The following is a 21330-nucleotide window of genomic DNA, read 5'->3' as shown; positions in this document are numbered from 1 at the left end:
ACGATTCATATTACGATCGTTCGTTTGGTTTTTCCGACTGTTTCCCGAACATGCTCGTAGCGTGAACGCACGTGCACTGCTCTTAAGATGCTCTTAAGGGGAGCTGTCCACGTTAATAGTTCTGAAATATCCTCTAATTTGATGGTGATGTCAGGTGACTGCACGTCACAGCTATAGGCCTACCGTTTAAACTTCGGATCTACACATTAATTCACATCAATACGAAAATAGAAACACTTTGACATCTGCATGTAAGCATCCCAAGTAGGTTATATACCACACACAGACATAAATAATTGTAATTATTTAAGATTAGATTGTTGCACCATGCAATAAGTTTTTGCGGTGTCACTTAAGAACACGTTTGAAGATAAGAAAGAAGTCGATTAAGAAAGTGAGGAAATGTGTAGGCTAGGCTTAGATTTTGATGCAGTAGGCTACAGACTAAACCACATGTTCCTTTCTCTGCTTTTACCTCATAGGCCTAATAAAATATAGCCTTCACTTAGCAAAGATAATGGCAAACTATTCTGGCAACGTCTCGTTTCATAACTTGATTGCATTTTTGTCCGCTTTTCATCACATTATTATGACCATTAAATGTAGGCTATGCTATTTTGCATGCTAAAATCTGATTAATCACAGGTAATAATAATAATAATAATAAAGCTTTATTTGTATAGCACCTTTCATACACAGAATGCAGCTCAAAGTGCTTTACATTTGAAGCATGTAACACAATAGTAGTCAGTCAGTCATTATCAATCACTTTTCTTTGCTGTTTATGATATGCTCAGCAACATATCAAAAATATAGAAAATGACGTCATAAGACTGGCAGCCTTAACCCTCTTACCCCCCACAAGCACGCCATATGGCAACTGTGGCAAGGAAAAACTCCCATATTCCAGGAAGAAACCTTGAGCAGAACCTGACTTAATAGGGGGAGCCCATCTGCTTCTGGCTGGCTGCGCCCTCCAATAGTCAAACAGGTAAACACAAATAGGTAAACACAATAAAGAATGGGAACGTAAGTTGGATTATGTATTCTAAGTTGTAATTCCTCTGTATGTCCTGTTGGTGACCTCAGTGAGAAGCAGGGCTTGAAAACAGCCTAAGTTTTATCCATATGGAGATCTTCAAAGGCTTGCGCTATAATATCAACCCTGTTTATAAACGAACCTGTCTGTTGCTGACAAGGCCTATCTCAAATTTCCTGTTTAACTCTTCTACATAGAATAGGCTATAATTGAACATTTCAAAACATTTCAAATTCCGACTTTAAAACGACAAGGCGTGGACAGGCAAAATAGGCTATTTTTTACGCATAGGCGGGCTTGTTTTTCGCACAACCGGAAATATTCTCCCTGACATAGGATATGCTTTTGTGAAATTTTATAAAATATATAGAGAACGAAAAAAAAAACGTTATTAACCGGTTTTGTGGATTTCAGAATAACGTTTCTGTTCCGGAACTGTTGAAGACCATTTTGTTTTCTTTTCCGTTTCCGCTCCTCGTAAAATTCCGTAAAATTCCGTTCGTTTTCGGTTTTCGTTTTCGTTCCTTGAACCAGTTCGGAGCCCTGGTGAGAAGTACTGTTAAGACGCTCTTAGCCGGTAACGAGAACTCTGGAGCAGTTGTAGATCTACGAGTGTTTTCACGACGCTCTTAAGCTACGATGGTTTCGGGAAACAGTCGGCAAATCTTAAGACGTTCATAAGAGGGACTTTACGACGCTCTTTGGCTTAAGATGCTTTTGGGGAACTGGGCCCAGTGCAAAAACAATGTTTTCACCTGCCGTGTCTCGCCTTATCAAAGATCCACATGAATGCACTAAGGGATGTATGAGCATGAGTCACTTGCAGTGACAGGGCAGGGACTAACCCTGTGATGCAGTGGTAATGTGTTCCATGAAGTGTGTGTCATGGAGGTAGTGCAACAATGCAGGAAAGTCTAGAGACCAGCATTAAATATGGACAATATAAGAGACAAATGTAAACATAGTAATATAAGAATTATAGCAGTGCAAGGTTAGGTTTGAAGTAATATGGTAACAGTAATTTCAACAGTGCATGGATAAAGCATTAAATATGGACAATATACAGTGGGTCCCATTTTTAAGAGGTCACTTCATTCGCGCTTTCCGTGATTCACACAGCTGCGTGAAATGTATTACAACTTTTCGCTACGAGGTGGTAGCTTAAGTCCGCTGTAGCATTGCCAGTAAACAGGGCCGCACTGGGGGGCGAACATGTTGCAGAGGGGACACCAGAGTGTAGACAAACTCAAAATGAAACAATATTTCTGTCGGGTGCTTACCATGGACCCACAGTTGCAAAATGCAAGGAGACATGAATCAGCCTATATTTGCACGAACAATAACGGACAACAGCTCTTCAGCCCGTTAAAATCTAAAAAGTATAATAAAAAAAAAAAATGTGCTGTCAACTACTAAGCAGACATCCATAGACCAGGACATACGGCTATTACATTTGCGTAGGCTGCAGATAGCCTACCGGTAGTTTCAATTGTAGATAGGCCTATATTCTTTAAAGTTAAAGGAACCATATGAAGGGTTCAGATGCAAAAGCCTCTAAATGCCACCTATGTCAAAAATGAGATAAAGATGTTGAGGGGATGCTCTCCACACATAGTATACGCTAATCAAATAATTTAAATTCTAAACCCACTAAATACCACTCTCTTCCTGGTCTGAAATATCGATTTATAGGCAAAAACCTATAGGAGCCTGAATTTAAATGCTCATTTAAAAGAAAAGTGGTCAGACGGATTTAGAGGGTTTTGCATCTGAACTCTTCATATGTAAGAATGTATTTCAATTAATCATAAAATGGCCCTGATATGTCACCAGACATTAAGAAATCATGTTCATTTCAAATACTTATATCACTGACAACAGTAGTCCGGCCAGGATATTGCCATTTAAAAAGTGAAGTTGCAGCCCTCAACTGATGTTGATGTTGTGTTTTGTCATGTCATGTTGTGTTTTGGCCTGATGCGCCACCCTCTACCTATCTACTAATCACAAAGTCAGTAGTGTTTTGGCATCCGGGTTGGCAACCTCGAGTCATGGGGGAGGGGGAGGGGATACACCGCTCTACAGTAATTTGAAAGTGGTTGCAGTACCAGTTTTGGCCACAATCTTACATATGGTTCCTTTAATTAGCCTGGCGGGGCCATCCTATATCATTGAGATGTATAGTCTGGTATCGAACCATTCACCTCGCTTAATCCAAGGGGCGGGCAGAGAATTGTCTTTCAAACTGCCTAGGCATGCAATAGGCCAGCGCTACGACCATATCCGTATCCGGTCGGCAAAACGGCAAATACATCCTTCTTCGAAAGTAATGACTTAAGTGCATTGTGTTGCTCAACTTTCAAAGAAAAGCACAAGTCCAACTCCTCCAAAGTTGACGCCAACGCCGATTCAAACAACCGCTCTTCGTTCGCCATAGCCACCTTCCTTGTTGTTCACAGTCGCAGGACTGTCGTTATCCTGTTAAGCCCGCCTTAAGACTCTCTAACAAAATAGAGCGCTGTGATTGGAGAACATCCACGGTGCTAAGCCAATAGAAATCCCTATGGTTCGATACTAGACGTACAGGCTGAGCAAATTAATTTGCCGCCGCTAGGGTGCGTCTAGATTTCTAGGCTATCCTTTAATAGCAGTCTCCTCACATTCCTTCTCATTTCGGATTTAAAACGCACAACAGTGCATTAGATTAGGCTATAATTTAAACTCTATTTTCCTCTTTCCATCTCGCGAACTTTAGCCTACTAGGCTACAGTATGGTGCATTATCGTTCATCTTTCGGCTAATTCGCAAAAGCCTCGTTCTGATATTTATTAATTTCATATTCTTACAACATAAACAAATGTTGTGAAATCTCACACTTTTTTCCCTTTCCACTTTGCACAGTAATTGCATTAATTCCAATCGGAGGAAAGAAAGACACATGCAGTTTTCTTGTTTAATTAATTTGGTAGTCTTATTATCTGCTAGGCTATAAGCCTAATGTAAAACCATTTTCTGATATTTTGTGGCTATATGAAGATATCGATAGGCATAAACAGGGCGCCCAATGCGTGAGCCCAGTAAAAGCTGTGTCATCACCATAGGCTATTTGCTACGATATTTACCTCTGTTACAAGTCGTGATTTATGCCCACTCAACTTTTAACTTAGACTATAGGCCTACAACAGTCTAATTTCGTGTGTGTCAATTCAAAGACCTGTTATTTCCATTTTTGCATTAGACTAGCCAGTCTCTATGCTGTTTTCATGGACAGCAAGCATCCGCTTCGTTCGTTTTTTTAAACTAGATGTACCGCAGAGCGGTGCAAAATATGACCGCCGCCCAGTCCAGCACATTTTTTCCACAAAAAGAAATCACGCTGAAAGGCCTATATGATTCTAACTGTCTCACTAAATTGCATTATCCACACTCAATTCTCACTGGTATCTGCTAGACAACAAGTACCAAAACATGATTAGTTCATAGATTTCACATGTAAAATTAATTTTATACAACCCCACCCCCATCTTGCCTGTTCATAATTCTAAGAAATTCTTGAATTGTGTGCATGTGTGCGTGTACAAGTTTATGTTTATGTGTGTGGTTGTGTGTGTGTGTATGTGCGTGCTTGTGTGTTTGTGCATGTGCATGCATGCGTACATATGTCTACTGTGAGTATGTGTCATACGTATGATTACTGTAAATGTATGTGTGTGCGTGTGTATTTGTTTATGCACATGTGTGCACATGGAATGGGTTAACATGACCCCTGGAGGCAAACATACGTAAAAAATTGGTCATCCTAGGCCCTACGGTTCTCAAGATATTCACAGAAAACTGTGTCTGCCCTACCCTCCTTTCGGGGGGTCCAGTACAGCGGGGGGGGCTACAGATCAAAACAAAAAACGATGGTTCCATGCTATCCATGTGGGGTTACATGCCCACCAAGTTTCGTGTACCCCGGTCTTTCAGTGTCCCGGGAATCCTTGTTGGTGTACGGTCACTAAATGTACACATAAATTATTTTATTGTAAGGCCCCCAATGAATGAAAGTTCACAAAACTTGGCATGCATTCGGAGGGTGTCATAATGATCCTACACTTTCAATTTCGTGCAGTTTTGACCATGTCAGCCAGAGATATTGTGGTGAAAACACCTAATTTTTTGCTTTTTAATTTTTAACTAGGTGGCGCTATACATGAAATAAGTGGTAATGGGATGGGTTGACATGCCCCATTAAGACCAACATACAAAAAAAAGGTGGACCTCCTAGGCCCTACGGTTCTCGAGATATTCACAGAAAACTGTCTCCGGCCACCTACAGGCCAGTTGGTGTATAGTAACATAAATTAATTTATTGTGTGGCCCCCCATGAACGGAATTCGACGAAACTTGGTGTGCATTCAGAGGGTGTCATAATGATCCTACACTTCCAATTTCGTGCAGTTTTGACTGTTAGGTCACAGATACCTGCGATTACAACACCTCATTTTTACTTTTTTGTGTTTAACTAGGTGGCGCTATACATGAAATGAGTGGTTATGGAATGGGTTGACATGGCCCCTTGAGATCAACATACAAAAAAAAATGGTCCTCCTAAACCTTATGGTTCTCGAGATATTCACAGAAAACTGTGTCTGCCCTACCCTCCTTTCGGGGGGTGCAGTCCAGCGGGGGGGCTACAGATCAAAACGAAAAACGATGGTTCCATGCTATCCATATGGGGTTACATGCCCACCAAGTTTCGTCTACCCCGGTCTTTCAGTGTCCCGGGAATCCTTGACGGAAATTTGGACATGCAAAAAAGGAAAAAATAAAAAATAAATAAATAAAAATCTGACTAAACCTATATGTTGTCATAATAACGTTGTTTGTTGTTTGACGTCATCTTCAGTGGTTCAGTTTTACCATTGCATTTGAGCTATGGACATGGTTCCAACTCTAAAAGTTCAGGCCCGAACCAGTGTATCCTGCTTATATTTTCCATGTGGCCCCATTGAAATTAATGGCGGAATGCTCACACATTATGATCACAGCTCTAACTGCCAAAGCAAAGATCCTTGATTGCTAGCAAGATAGAGCAACGTAATTCGTTACTATGGGAGCTAAATGGGACACTTCCGGTCTGCATAAGTGAGAGTGTCACCTTACATCACTAAATACGGTTCACTTTTCGTTACACTTGACAGTGTCGACATAAGACGTAACCATATGTCCGATTTTCAAAAATGAGGTACCGTTGAAATCCTTGGATTAAGCTGAGTTCCATTAACCTGACCCTAGCCAGATGATTACCCTAGCAACCACCATAGCAACTATGTTATTTAGCATAGCAACCACCATTTGTACCCTAGCAACACCCCAGCAACTACCTAGCATCACCCTAGCAACCACCATAGCAACCAGCATGATTACCCTAACAACCAGCATAGCTGGTTTATTCATGCGATTTGCCTTATTGGATGTTGCGTTAATGCAGATAACTTTTAGCCTGGAAAATCCAGACCCTGATAATCTAGAAAGTTTAAGGGTCTGGCAAAGAGCAATGTAATGGCCCAACTCGAGGGGCGGCAACAAGCATGCATTTAAAAATCTCACTGCATGCAAACACTAGACCATGTTTACTCTGAATGATTTCTGACTTCGACAATCGGATAACACTACGACCAATGTGTACTGTCCTCCAACGTTGTAGCGCTGTCTTCATCAGTTTAGCTGGTTCCCCGGAATGTTGGGGTAAAAGTAACGTGCATCATTGCTCTTTGCCAGAGTGTCTCGCAGAGACAATTCCATTGTGCTCTCGCGAGAACTCTGGATTTCCAGGGTAGATAACTTTTGATCCGTGCGCCCGATTTTCAAAAACGAGGTAATGTTGCAATCCTTTTAGCGAACTACACCTGATCAAGCCCACTCTTGTAGTTCCTCAGAGATGCAATTCTAGTCTATAAAATATTATCTGTTTCTGAAGCAACTTTACTGTGCAGGTGTGCTGTCTTTCCCTGCCCTCTGTACACATTTTTCTCTGTGAGGCACTAAAAGTTGCACTCAGTTTATGAAGGATGCTGTTATATTAAAGGTGCAGTCAGTGATTGCGCAGGAAGTCATGTTTGTTTATGTTTATATTAAAATGCATTAGCAGATGCTTCTGTCCAAAACAACATATATTATGTTTTAAATGAAATCCACCAGAGAGGTAGCTCACCCCTCCCTTCAGTTTTCCCAGAGAAACTCCACGCATGGTTTTGTTTAGGTTTGGGCTGCCCCTACTTTGTTTATTTCCCATTTTCGGACCTTGGGCAGCCTACAGAGACCAGGTTTTTTAAAGTGTGCTTACGGAATGGGCAACTTGCGGTCATGAGGAGATGATTGCTGAGTGTGACACAAAATGTTGGTAACACTTTATAATAACTACACACAATTCATCATTTATTAAGCCTTTGTTACTTATTAGTTAATGGTTTGTTCATCATTAGTAATTTCTTGTCCATACATAATTTATCATCAGTAAAGCATTTGTTCACACAATTATAAATGGTTTGTTCATAGTAAATAAGCCTATCCAAAAAATATGTTTGTAAGTACATGATTTATACTTAATAAGTAATGAAACAACCACTTATAATGAAATTATTTTCTTATTATCAACCAGTTGCAAACTATTACAAAATGCTTTGTTCATCATTTGTAAAGCATTGTTCCTATGTTAATTCTCATAAATAAAGTATTTGTACACACAGTTATAAATAGTTTGTTCATAGTAAATAAGCCTATATCTAAAATATGTTTATGAATTATTGTTAATACTTAATAAATTATGCAATATACACATGCACTAATGATTAGTTAGGGTGAGGATACATATTTTATAAACCACTTCCTAATACTATAATTCATGATTAACTCAGGGGTTACAAGTGGTTAGTTAATGATATTTTGTGAGCTTATCTAAAGTGAGGACTTTCTATGCCTTGCAACACATTTTCAAATGAGTTGTAAAGATTACATTCACATTCATTCATTTAGCAGACAAGCGATGTGCACATGTCAATTAAATTGAAGGCCATTGACATAACAGTGAAAGCCGGGAATCGAACCCCCAACTTTTCAGGCTACTGCCATCATGTTTACACACAGTTAAAAATGGTTTGTTTATAGTAAACACGCATATCTATATTATATTTTTGAATTGACTGTTGTAATACCACTGGGCAGAGGTAGTGTAGTGGATAGGGAGCCGGGTTAACATGCAGTAACCCATCAAGTTGGGGGTTCAAACCCCGGCGTCCACCCATGTGGCCTTGCCCTTTAATTTCATTGAGATGTGTAAGTCGCTTTGGGTGAAAGTGTCGGCTAAACGAATAAATGCAAGTGTAAACTTTATAACTCATTTGTAAATGTGTTGCAAGGCATAAAACGTCCTCACTTTAGATGAGCTCACAAAATATCATTAACTAACCACTTGTAACTCCTGAGTTAATTATTAATTATAGTATTAGGAAGTGGTTTATAAAATATGTATTCTCACCCTAACTAATCATTAGTGCATGTGTACTGTTAAATAATGGAAATATGACTTAATCAAAAACATATTATTGCATCATTTATTAAGTATTAACAATAATGTATAAACATATTTAAGATATAGGCTTATTTACTATGAACAAACTATTTATAACTGTGTGAACAAATGCTTTACTGATGATAAATTATAAATTACTAATGATGAACAAACCATTAACTAATAAGTAACAAAGGCTTAATAAATGATGAATTGTGTGTAGTTATTATAAAGTGTTACCAAAATGTTATAGGCTTGAAACCGTGTACAATCGCTGACTGATCTTTAATGATATGTTTGTAAACTTGTAAATGTCAGTTCAAAGTCAGTCATTCTGAATCAAATGAAAGTATTTTTAATAAGTTTGAATATAATGGTTTTGTTTTTTCTAGGCCCTCAGAGTCAGAGGATGAAAGCACAGCTATGCCCTGCAGAGGTACTACAGAACAAGTGGGTCAAGTGTCATCCGAAACTGTCACTACCCCCTGCTCCCCTTCATCAGTTGAGATTAAAAACAGTGTGGCCAAACCATTCACTCCTCCTTGCAAGCTAAATAATGTTGATGTATCCAGTGGCAGCATGAATGTTGCCAATCTACCTACCTTCTTACCCTCACTCTATCCACCCAGTGCTTTCAATTATGAGAGGCCAAGCCACTTCATCCAATCTCAATCAAACCTGAAGTCCCCAGATAGCATGCAGGCCAACAGAAACACCAAAGCATCTTCACCTCCCCCCACCTCATCATGGCTGATCTCTTCAAAATCTTCTTCCCAAACTGTATCACCCCCCAAGTGCTACAGTGAGACAGCCCTCTCCAGAGTTTCCAGTGCCCAGCTGGGTGACAGGACTTCTCAGACAATAAATATTTTTCCAGCACCGAGGCAGCACTCACCATCCATGAGAGGCTCTCCAGTTTCTCCTCACCCCGTTCCTAAGTCAACAGCAATAACTTGCACCTCCCCTGTCTCTACTCTGCAAGTGAGTCCATCTCCAGCACCTTCAAGTATATCTCCATCCCTGCCTAAGACCATGAGTCCACCACAGCAGAAAACATACATTTCCCTACCAGTGGGATATAACCAAGGGACCACTAATGTGTGAGTTTTCTTGTCTTTCTTCATCTACACTCCAAAACATTTTCAGTACATAAATGGAATGGAAAGTTTTGGCAGTCACTCAAATTCAGATTTGTTCTTTTCTGCAAATTAAGGTTGCCATGGCAAATGGGAGCTATAATTATAGTTAAATATGGTCCAATGTCACTTTTTTGGCCAGGCAGTGTCTTCAATATCCCTGTTTTGCCCATGTACCACACCCAAACATCTAAAATTCAACAATAAAATTAGATATAACCACAAAGTGGCGATGACGGACCCGAGCACCTACAGTTCTGCAACTTGTGACATATAATCATCCAACAATGCATTCACATGTGATGTGTGCGTCAGATGCACATGTGTGATATGTGTGCAAATATAATACGTTTTCAACATCAGAAGCCCTACTTAATAGGTTCCTGATGGTGGTGCTACAACATAGTCTTTTTTACAAACAGACACATGCATAACTGCAAAAATGCTCAAGTTGTGGCACCACCTAGACAGAATTTCACAGACAGAATATTGTAGAGATCCTTTATGGCATAGTTCATGAAACTTATCTCACCACAAAATATTGGCAGAGGAAATGCTATATTTTTACACTAATGACATTCAATATGTGGTGCTACACCACAAATACGTGATATATGGTTATGTACCTTCAAATGCCTGACTCACAGTACCAGTCAAAAGTTTGGACACAAACTCATTCATAGATTTTTCTTTATTTTATCTATTTTCTACATTGTAGAAAAATACCAAAGATATGAAATGTATGGACAAGAAATATCCATGTTTCATATTCTATATTATTCATTGGTTACCTACATGAGAGTTTTGCATAGTATTGCCATTGTTCAATCCAGTTTAATTATTTTCTAACAAAATGAAAAGAAAAGAAAAGAAAAGCAACCAATATTTGAATCTCAGCTGGCAATATAGGCCTAATTGACAACCTTAAATGAATCCCGTCATATAGGCTTACTTCAGCCAAATCTTTGTGACTTTCTAAGGCTACAAACTGAATGTTCTGTAGGCCTAGGCCTATAGCAAAAATATAAATTAGTGCTGACAACGAACTTGCCCATGTGCCATGATTTTCACTAAATAAGATAATAGGCTAATAACTGCCATTATTTGCTCAGCTCTAAGGGGCAAATTTTCCCATGTGCGTAAGGGTGACTTGACTTGACTGTCTTTTTATGCGTCATGCAGTTACACATTTGGGTGGAGCTACTCCAAAATCTGACATTTCTTATGTTAACAACTCTTGCACACATTCTGCCACTTTTCCAGCTAAGCACTTCTGAGGGCTATATTAAGGTCGAGCGCCACTACAAGGTGAAACAGCAGGCATATTGTTTGATGCTAGCAGTAGGCCAAGTTCTAAATACATGTAGGTTACACATAATGTTACAAATTAACATAATAGTATCACATTTGATGCTTAATTCCCATTACTGTCACAAGGTGGCATATTTCCCAGCATTACCTTATCAATGAGGCTACATGGTTAAATAGGGAAAACCCTGTTATAATCACCCCGTTTAGATATTGAAGCTTACCGACTCACACTTTCAGTTTTAACTTGATATGAAGCCATCATCCAGCCATCATAGCCTACTTTGTTTGAATTTGACCATTTCTTTCCAACTTGAACATGAAGATGAAGTCATCCATCCATTTGCTTGTGCAGACGCCTGTGCCCGGTTTCTTGATAACGATGGATACATGCACATTTTCTATGATTCATCTTAAGATTGTGCGTGCACTGCTCTTAAGGGGAGCTGTCCATGTTAATAGTTCTGAAATATCCTCTAATTTGGTGATGTCAGGTGACTGTACCGTCACAGCTAACACAAGATCTACACATTAATTCATTTGAATATGAAAATAGAAAAACTTTGACATCTGCATGAAAGCATCCCCAGTAGGCTATACACCACACAGACCTAAATAATAGTAATTATTTAAGATTAGCCTAGATTATTGCACTGTTTTCATGTTTGTTGCAAGATGTATGACCATAATAGGCTTATGCCATCCTTACACCAAAAGACTTTGCAAAGATTTGGAAAAGATTTTTGAAAGACTACAGTCTCAGACCCTTTCACATCTAAAGACAAGTCATAGAGTTTTTAAGTCACAGACTACTACGACTAGGGATCTTGCAGGGTCACTATTTACAAGACTGCAACTATATTCCTTTAAATTATTTCCCAACGTGCACTATATCAACAGGAACTCAGACGATAGCCTACTCATATCAAAGTAATATTTTCTTGTTTCTGCAGCATTGTTTCATGTGTGACATCCCTAACCAATATACTGCAGAGTTGTTCTGTCACGTGGAATAGCTGACTAATAATTTATAAGAAACAAAATAACAAATAATCATATAGGCTACAGCTATCACCTACTTTGCCCCTTCCTATTCGGTGTTGGAGAGAGATCACTATTGGTTTTTATATTGTTCACTCCACTACTTGCATTAGCCACGATTAGAAGACTTGCGATAAAATCAAACATGCGAATCAAGCTATGCCAGACACAGTACTGTAGGGAAATGTAATTGAGCGGAAGTACGCAGACACCAGCAACCCTTCGGTTACAAGCCTGGAGCCCTAACCAGTAGGCCACGGCTGCTGCATTAAGCTATAGCCTGGCATTAGCCTGCTCAGTAGGCTACATCTGTTATGCCTGGTCTTTGCTACTTTTGAGAGTCCCAGTGTGTACACTGCCTGCGCAATAGTGTTTTGGAGTGTCACTGAAGAAGATGTTTGAAGATGAGGAAGAGCCTGAGTTAGAAAGTGAATGAAATATGTGAGCTTAAATGAGATGAAATGTGTAGGCTTAAATAACATAGCTATATGTCCTGGTGATCTCAGTGAGAAGTACCTGTTATGACTCTATTAGACATTAGCAAGTACTCTGGACCACTCATAGATCTACTGGTGTTTTCACAACGTTCTTAAGCAACGATGGTTTCGGGAAACAGTCCGCAAATCTTAAGATGTTCATAAAAGGAATTTACGACCTACTTAGGCTTACGATGCTTTCGCGGAAATGGGAAATTATTCACATTTGCTCAAAGATTTCATAAGTATATAAGCTCTTTTCGCTCCCTACGTTGATGTATTCCAAATGGTCTGTTTCAGGGGCAGGGACGTAGTAATTGAAACACCATGCCTGTGTAACGGAATCGCTCTCAGGGACGCCCTCTGTTTGCTGGTTGGTTCGGCTTCCAGGAAGCCGAAGTAAACGAGGGCGGATCAAGCTATGACAGACGCAGTACTGTAGGGAAATGTAATTGAGCGGAAGTACGCAGACAGGCGGAGCCAGGCTAGTCAAAAAATGGCTGAATGATGTATTTTCTAATTTCACCACGAACACATTCCTTAACCTCTTATCTATCAATCATTGACATAACTTACTTTAAAACGACATAGAAATATGATTTTAAAGGCCAAATGTGTAGTCTGCACATTAAAGTTTGGATAAAAACATTGACTTTTTTCTTCCTCGTTGAGACGCTCTGTTTTCTTTGGTCTGAAAACTTCGTGTTTTGGCTTTCGCCTCTTCAAGAAGTCATTATCAATAGGCTATTCTGAAGAAAATTTATATTTTAGCCAAGATATTTAGGAGGAGAAACACCAACCTAAACATACAGTTGCAGACCAGATTCCTTACGGAGATTGCACCCGATTGGTCCGATTCAATTTGTTTTGGAGTTGGCGGCCTATTTAAAAACAAAAACATTAGGCTATGCATTAAAGGGATATTCCACCATTTGGGAAATTACACTCATTTTCCACCTTCCCTTGAGTTAAACAATTGATTTTTACTTTTCTCCAGTTCATCCAGCCATTCACTGAGTCTGGCTATACCACTTTTAGCTCCAGCCTAGCATAGATCATTGAATCGGATTAGACCATTAGCATCTCGCCCGCTAGCATCACGTTTAAAAGTGACAGTAATTTTCCTATTTAAAACTTGTCTCCTCTCAAGTTAGAAAGTGTAATAAGACCAACAGAAAATGAAACATGCTTATTTTTTGTCTTTATTTGTTTCATTGAAAAATGCAATGCCAATGTCGGAATGTTAGGAAGACATGTAGGTTGTAGAAAACGGATTCATAATTTACATCACTGAATGTAGGGAAATTTAGCAGATGAATCCAAGAAAGTTTTTCTTTGCATGGTAAAGACGGCGCTGTATTTCACAAATGTCCCTAGCTGGTCACCGTTATTTTAAAATGGCGCACGTAGATGGAGCGTTTATAAACGCTATGTATATGTAAATGTCGATTTCTAAGCCCATAGGTATGCTTCGAATTGGTGGTGGTGGTAATTAAACATGAATAAGGCCACATTTATGAATGGGAAATGTTAATCTAGCTAACAAACAACTGAAAACGTTCCACACTGTCCCTTTAACCCTCTAAGTGCCACGGTTGAGTTTACTCGACAAGATGCGGCACTGAATAAAACGGAACGTCATGTTTCGTTTGACCTCCACTCCACTAGATGGCAGACATGTCATACGTCATCCCCGATTCAGAAAATCGTCATGCTTCTAAACAAAATCTTCGAACTAGAGCACATTGAATCAGTGCAAGCAATAGCGGAGCTAATGTACGAGTGAGCCATTTTATCAGAGCGATATTGTCAATGTCAGCGAGTATTTGCATTAGATTATCGTCCGAAATGAAGTGTTGGGTCTTCTATTCGCGGAGCCTGATTCTGAAAGGGAATATCTGCCTTCAGAAAATGACGGTGATTCGTTTAGTGACGAGGCTTCAGATGCGTCCCTGCCTTGCAATGGTGCAGCTGGACAAAGTGAGAGTTTAGCCCTACACCAGACATGTCGCGAATGAATGATCTACGGCCCCCGGGATGATATTTGATTAGTATTAGAAGCGGCCCGCAGGCCACAGCCGCCGGCTGCTGTTTTGCACGCATCAATACTCCATTCCCCACAATGCAATGGTAGCCCATGAACTCACTGCGGCGCCGCAAGTGGGCCTCGGCTTCATTATTCATCAGTATTCAGTCAGGGCAGATGTCAACTTTCAGCTACCCCCCTCTCCAGTGTTGTGCCTGAACGCGCCTGAACAGAGCCTTCCACGCGAAAACCCGGCTAAAACACACCGTAAAAAGGCCTTAATATGGCAGCATGCAGGTCGCCATCTGTCAAACTATGGGCCGCGGTCCGCAATGTGGACAATGGTCTGCAGAGTGAAATTATTCCCGGGCCATCGTCTGATAATTTGCTGCGCAATTGATCAAGGAGCCGCGGACAGAAAAAGAAAACAAACATTTCTGCAATTAGTAGGCAATACTTGTTAATTTGGTGTGATCAAACATAGAGGCATAGAATTAAGTTGTGGTATGAGCGTTTATTCAATGCATGCGTGTGCACGTTGGTAGCAAAGCTAAGCTTCAACCTATTGGAAGGCTATTTAATTATGAAATGACATTTAATAGAATGACGTGGATTTATGCAACTGCCATAAAAAACAGAGCACAGACTATATAAAACACTGTTTGGCATTAAGTATTAAAGTCAGCCAAAAGCTATTAATTAGTCTTAGTTAAAGATAGTTAAAGATCTCCAGATCAGTGATTTACGCATGATCTGATCCGCCATTTACCATTCACAAAAGCTGGTATTGTGTTTCCTGAATCCTTACATTCAGGCATTCAAACAATGTAAATTGTTTTGTAATTAAATAGCATATAAATATTCTATCAGTGTATGATGCTTGCATGAGGGAAACATCCCAAAACAACGGCACCTATATAACTGCTGTTGTTTTGAGAAGTATTTCTCATGCAAGCATCATGCAACAATTTAAAAACAATGAAACTATTGTAGGCCTAATTATATTTTACATTAGTAAAGCAGTACTCTGATGTGCATGTTTTCACAAACTTTTGTGCAAACATAGCAATCTTAGCACTTTAAACATTGACTGTTTGAAAGAAGTTTGAGAAAGGCTGATGTAGACGACAAAGCAGCAAGGAGGCATCATATGATCATTTAAACAAGTTTTATGACAAGGTCGGTGAGGATGGGAAAAATCGTACATTTCTGTGCAAACTTTGCCCGCACTTCAGTCACAGTCATTATTCATTTAATCATTAAATAAAATACAGTACACGTCTTGGTTCAATAGGTTACGTGCAGTCATTTTAATATGTTTTAATAAACATTGAACCAGTCCGGCCCTCGGCTTGTAGCAAATTTGTTTTTTTTTTGCCCTCTAATGTATTTGACTTTGACATCCCTGCCCTACACCAAGCACAAACGTTGAATCCTTTGCCCAGTGTAGATGATCCTTTGCCCAATGTCAGTGGTGGGAACAGTGCCAGATCTGGCCATGCTGCTCGCAGCAGGAGCAGATGCGGTGTGACACGGGGCAAGGGAGCCATTAGGCTATGCATAGTCTATCGCAAGATGATGGGAATGCCGGCCCTGTATGGATAGGGGGTCATTATCTCTACAGCAAAAGACCTGCTACATAAATTCTTTTTTTTTTGTCAGACATTTATTAGTAATGATTTACACTGTTGATTTACTATCTATTTCCCTGACCATTTAGTAGTGTACAATATGTGTTCTTTTTTGTGTGTTCATGTGTGTAATGTGTGTGTCTGTCAGCTAAAAAAAACAACCAAAAAAACATCAACATAAAAAAAAAAATACTAACAATGTCTCTCGTCTTGTCTGGTCATCTCACTCCTGATACAGTGCCTACTGTATGTAGTAAATGGAAAATCTCCACAGCAAAAGGCCAGCCTACCGCTACATGCATTCGGTTTTGCATTCAAAATGACGTTTACAAACGGAAGTTCGGGAGGAGCGTGACGGAATTTGCCACGCCTCCGTCTTCAATCAGTCAGGTTACTTATTCGAACTAAATTACTAAACTAAATTAGTGTCAAACAAAAAGAATGAATTCACACTGCATTCGAAGTATCAATTATATGGAACATCACAAACTAGGCTAAACTTAAACAGAAAAAGTGCATTCAAAAGTGTAAAATCTTACAGAAACACAAGTATCAAATCAAAGGTTAAGGTCCATCTTTGTCATTTTCCCCTCACACCGTGTAGCCTACGTCTTGCACAGATAAACTTGATCATCTTGACCGCGTAGGCCTACATCTTAGCCAAGGACGACTGAACCGAGGGGCTGACGCTGCCGCTTCAACAATAGCCTGTATAGTTAGTGTTTTTTGATTGAACGGGGGGTTTTCTCGCATTTCACTAGTTATGGATCTGCGTAGACCGCCCTTTCTCGTTGCACAGCTTAGATTTTTTAAACGGGTGTTAATTATCCGCAACTGAAAGTCTGATCGCTGTCACAGACCAAAACTTCAACAGTTCTAAGTTGAAGTTCTAAGTATTCACGTGCCCTCAGCCCAAACGCAAAGAGTTCAATTCTAAAGAATGGGAGAAGGATTTAGATTGCCCAGTAGTGGCTGTCAGTACTGTCTCCCATACACTGAGGTCATTTCAAAACCAGATTACTTTGGAACGGCTAATTTTACAGAAGAATGCTTTCATTGTATTTGGTAAGGTTTACTGTTTATTTTGATATGGTTTGTCATGTGTTGAGTGAAGTGTGAAGTGAAGTGCATGACATATTCCAGCAAGAAGAATGGGTGTGGAGATGGATGCAGAGCTGTATGCAGAATGTCACTATCGCTCTCCATTGCACCAAAATGATTTAGTTCACCTACACAAGGATTAATAGGTATCACATTTTGTTTAGTTGAGCATCGCTAGTAGTGGACCGTTAATTGTTTTGCTGCTGGTGCAATGTCTTTCTCCAAGAAAGTCAAGTCGGGTTACCAAAAAACAAAGTCAAAAACAGGAAAAAGAGAGAGATCAAAATGATGGGAAACAACTGCTAATAAACTTCTTTCCAAAGAAAGATGAGCAGAAATGTTAAAACACGAAATCCCATGGTGTTTCGTGTTTTAACATGATGTTAAAACACGAAATCCCCAACTGTTTGAATATCTCCGCAATCGTTAGTGCTAAAGATGAACTGAGACAACCCATTGAAAGAGCAGAAAATATACTTATCTAAGTTACACATGTAATCTGTGGTGATCTTGTGATCTGCCTCCATTTCCATTGCTTTGAGAAAGACTTGGCTCCAGCTTGATTCATGCCCTATGGTAGGCTACTCGCTGATGGAGTGGTTCCTTGCGCAATTTTTTTTCTCCCTTTCGGTTTTTCATTAGACTCAGTAACGGATGGGATTTGTAATGTAGCAAAGTACAATGCTTCACGATTTTAAAAACTACTTAAAAAATAGACAATACACAAAAAATCAATTTCCCTAAACACAACCAGGACTTTGTACAAAGACACTTTGAGACTGGGGTCTCAGTTTCTTTACTGAAAACTATCGACACACAGATAAAAGCTCTAATTTAACAATGTGTAAACCAAAATGTAAAAACACACACACAAAGGATTTTACTGTAATTGCAATTCAAAAAATCTAATTTTTATGTACCCCCCCCCCAACACACTTGGCTGTGGCCCATTGACTTGAAGAAAAAAAGTCTGAGTTTTTAAAAAATGTTATCCTTGTCAATTACAGGTGATTACACATTAATGAATATTACTGTGAATTGCATTTCTGCTAATAAATCAACAGAATCTCAACATAATCTCAGTCTTTTCCACAACAATCACACTGAGCCCATTGTTTTTTTAAGTTTCATGCTTACCAAAAAGAAAAACCCACACACATTCAAGGGCTTAGGTATCAATCTTGAGAAAACACCTAAACAACACATTTGAGGCATACAGAATCTCAATGTGGTGGCCCTTATACATAGGCAAAATTAATTTCTAAGCTTGTCAACTGCTGGTGAAATAGTTGGAACCATTCAGAATGTGATTTTAATGGAAGCATTTGCATATGAATAGTTTGGTTACAAAAAATATTCTCATTTTCTTTTTATTTTGTTATAGCAATTGCAGATACTGTATGTATTTAGCAACTTAACCATGCTTAGTCTCATAATTTGTATTCTTAAAATCATAGCTTCCCTAAGCCAATCTTAAAGAAGACCACATCCCGGCCTGTTTCCCATTCCACTGATGAAGAAATTCAAGGGTCAAAGGATGCCCTCATACAGGACCTTGAGAGAAAATTACGCTCCAAAGAAGTACAAAGAAGAAAAAGCTGTCAGGTATTAATTATGTTTAATACAACATGTGTTGTTTTCTCCTTTTCCATTTTGTTGTTTCATTGTTGTTTTAAAAAAAAAAAAAAAAAAATACATGATAAGATTAATACAAGAAACATGATCAATGGTCAACTCACACTGTAAACACCCACTGGTCAACTCAAGCATGTCACATCATAAGCAATAGACCGCTGAAGTTCGCCTACAAATAAGCTGCGATCTTTGCCCAAACAAGGAGATCCGGTATCTTGAGATTTTTTCTATGGGAAAATATTATTGCATCTGTTAAACTCTCGCGGGGACAAAGAAATAGGAAATGCAGACGTTTTGCTTTACACAGTTTTGTCGTCTGCCTTCGAGTGGATACTGTGGATACTGCCACACCCAGAGATAACTAACAATGCATCTTGCCGAAGATAATTAGCTTCAATTAACACCCGGATCTCCTTATATGGGCAAAGATGGCAGCTTTGGTTCCTTTTTGTAGGCGAACTTCAGAGGTCTATATTGGCATGACACTGTAAGTACTGCAGAGCCTGAGGCCCTTGTGGTAAGCTCATATTCTAAACATCGGGGCATTTTTTTACATAGATCTCTTTCTCAAGGTCACCGAGTACTATTGGTATGAATAAAAAAAGAGCATCCACGCATCTGCAGTGCTACCCTTTTGGGACATGATTTAAAGATGCCCCCAAATTATTTAATTTTTTTGGATTGACAGTACAAGTGACCTCGAGAAACAAAGATCTATGTGAAAAATTGCCAGAGTTTTCCTATACGGCTTATTTTGTTACGGCCAGTAGGCCGAAGGTACTGGTCCATTCCAAAAAACTCTGAGGTGGTTGAAGTTCCACACTGCACCATACCTAACTATGGGAAGCACTAAAGCGGCATGTTTTAAGTCTAGACTTAAGTCTAAGACCTAAAAATAGGGAGGGTGTCTGCTAATCGAATTGAGAGAGGGAGATTATTCCAGAGGAGTGGTGCGCGGTAGCAGAAAGCTCTGCCTCCTACTGTAGTTTTGGAAATTCTTGGGATTACAAGAAGTCCAGTATTCTGTGATCGTAGCGGTCTAGGTGGGTTGTATGGGACTAGGAGATCTTTAATATATTCAGGTGCCCAGCCATATATGGCTTTGTATGTTAGAAGTTATATTTTGAAGTCAGTGCGACTTTTAACAGGTAGCCAGTGTAAAGATGCTAGGATGGGGGAAATATTTTGAACACTTGTGGATGAGCTCAATAAAAGATCACTATATGTAGCCTGTGATGAGGATAGGATATCCCTCATCTTGTAGGACCTAAAACCATGACTTATCATCTGCATAAGAATGGAAATTAATGCCATGTTTCCTAATTTCTGAGCCTAAGGGAAGCATCTAAAGAGAAAATAACAGGGGCCCCAGTACTGAGCCTTGAGGCACTCCATATTTTACCATAGTGTGGGTAGATAGTTCATTATGGACCTGTAGAAATTGTTGACGGATAGAAAGGTATAATCTAAACCAAGCGAGTGCTGAGTCTTTGATGCCTATGGAATGTTAAAGCCTATAAAGTAGTATGTCATGGTCTATGGTGTCAAAGGCAGCACTGAGGTCCAGGAGGACCAGTATTGATACATATCCATTATCAGCAGCAATAAGAAGGCCATTAAAAACTTTCACTAAGGTTGATTCAGTACTGTGGTGAGCTCTGAAGCCAGACTGATATAATTCCTGGATTTTGTTCATATGTAAGAAGGCACCAATTTGTTTGGACACTATTTTTTCAGAGTATTTTTGACATGAAAGGGAGATTAGATATAGGCCTATAGTTGGCCAGGTTGTTAGAGTCAAGGCTAGGTTTTTTGAGGGATGGCTTAGTAACAAATATGTTAGACAACTGCGGTACATGCCCTGATAGCATTGAATTATTTATAATCTGGAGCAAAGCATTATCCAGGAAGGAGAGAGCAGTCTTAAGAAGGTGAGTAGGAATAGAATCTAGTAGACTAGTTGCAGATTTTGATGAGGATGAGGAGAATTGTGGAGGTGAGGTATAATATGTCAATAGGTGTAAATTAATTAAATGTTGTTTGAGGTCTCATCTGTGATTCTATTATGTTTTCGCTATCGTTCAGCAATAGAGTATGTGTATTTGGTGAAACTGATTGGTTATTGATCTTATCTCTATTTGTTTCAATTTTGTCATTGAAAAAGTTCATGAAATCATTACTGTTTAGGCTTATAGGGATAGATTGGGTTACTTTGTTATGGCTCTTCGCCAAGCGGGAGATTGTGTTTAAGAGAAATTTTGTATTATTTTTATTTTCTTCAATCAGCGACTGACTTGGCCTCGTTTCCTTTTTTGTAAGTGATAAGGCTATCTCTCAATGCTTGGCGAAAGACTTCCATTTTAGTGGTGCGCCATTTTTGTT

The 21330-nt window shown here is 39.3% G+C and overlaps 1 protein-coding gene across 5 annotated transcripts in view; it reads left to right on the top strand.

Moving 5' to 3' along the window:
- myot (myotilin) overlaps positions 1–21330 on the top strand; it is a 208189-nt gene that overhangs the window by 90776 nt on the left and 96083 nt on the right. For all 5 annotated transcript variants that reach the window (XM_042074328.1, XM_042074329.1, XM_042074326.1 and 2 more), the window contains exons 9-10: positions 8987–9694; positions 18771–18918. In XM_042074328.1, coding sequence (XP_041930262.1) covers positions 8987–9694; positions 18771–18918 — 856 coding nt within the window. The remainder of the gene's footprint in view (positions 1–8986; positions 9695–18770; positions 18919–21330) is intronic.

This window comes from Alosa sapidissima, chromosome 20 (genome assembly GCF_018492685.1).
Source record: "Alosa sapidissima isolate fAloSap1 chromosome 20, fAloSap1.pri, whole genome shotgun sequence".
NCBI classification, from domain to species: Eukaryota; Metazoa; Chordata; class Actinopteri; order Clupeiformes; family Clupeidae; genus Alosa; species Alosa sapidissima.
Note: the sequence above shows the minus strand (reverse complement) of the source record. Positions and strands in the feature narration are given on the sequence as shown.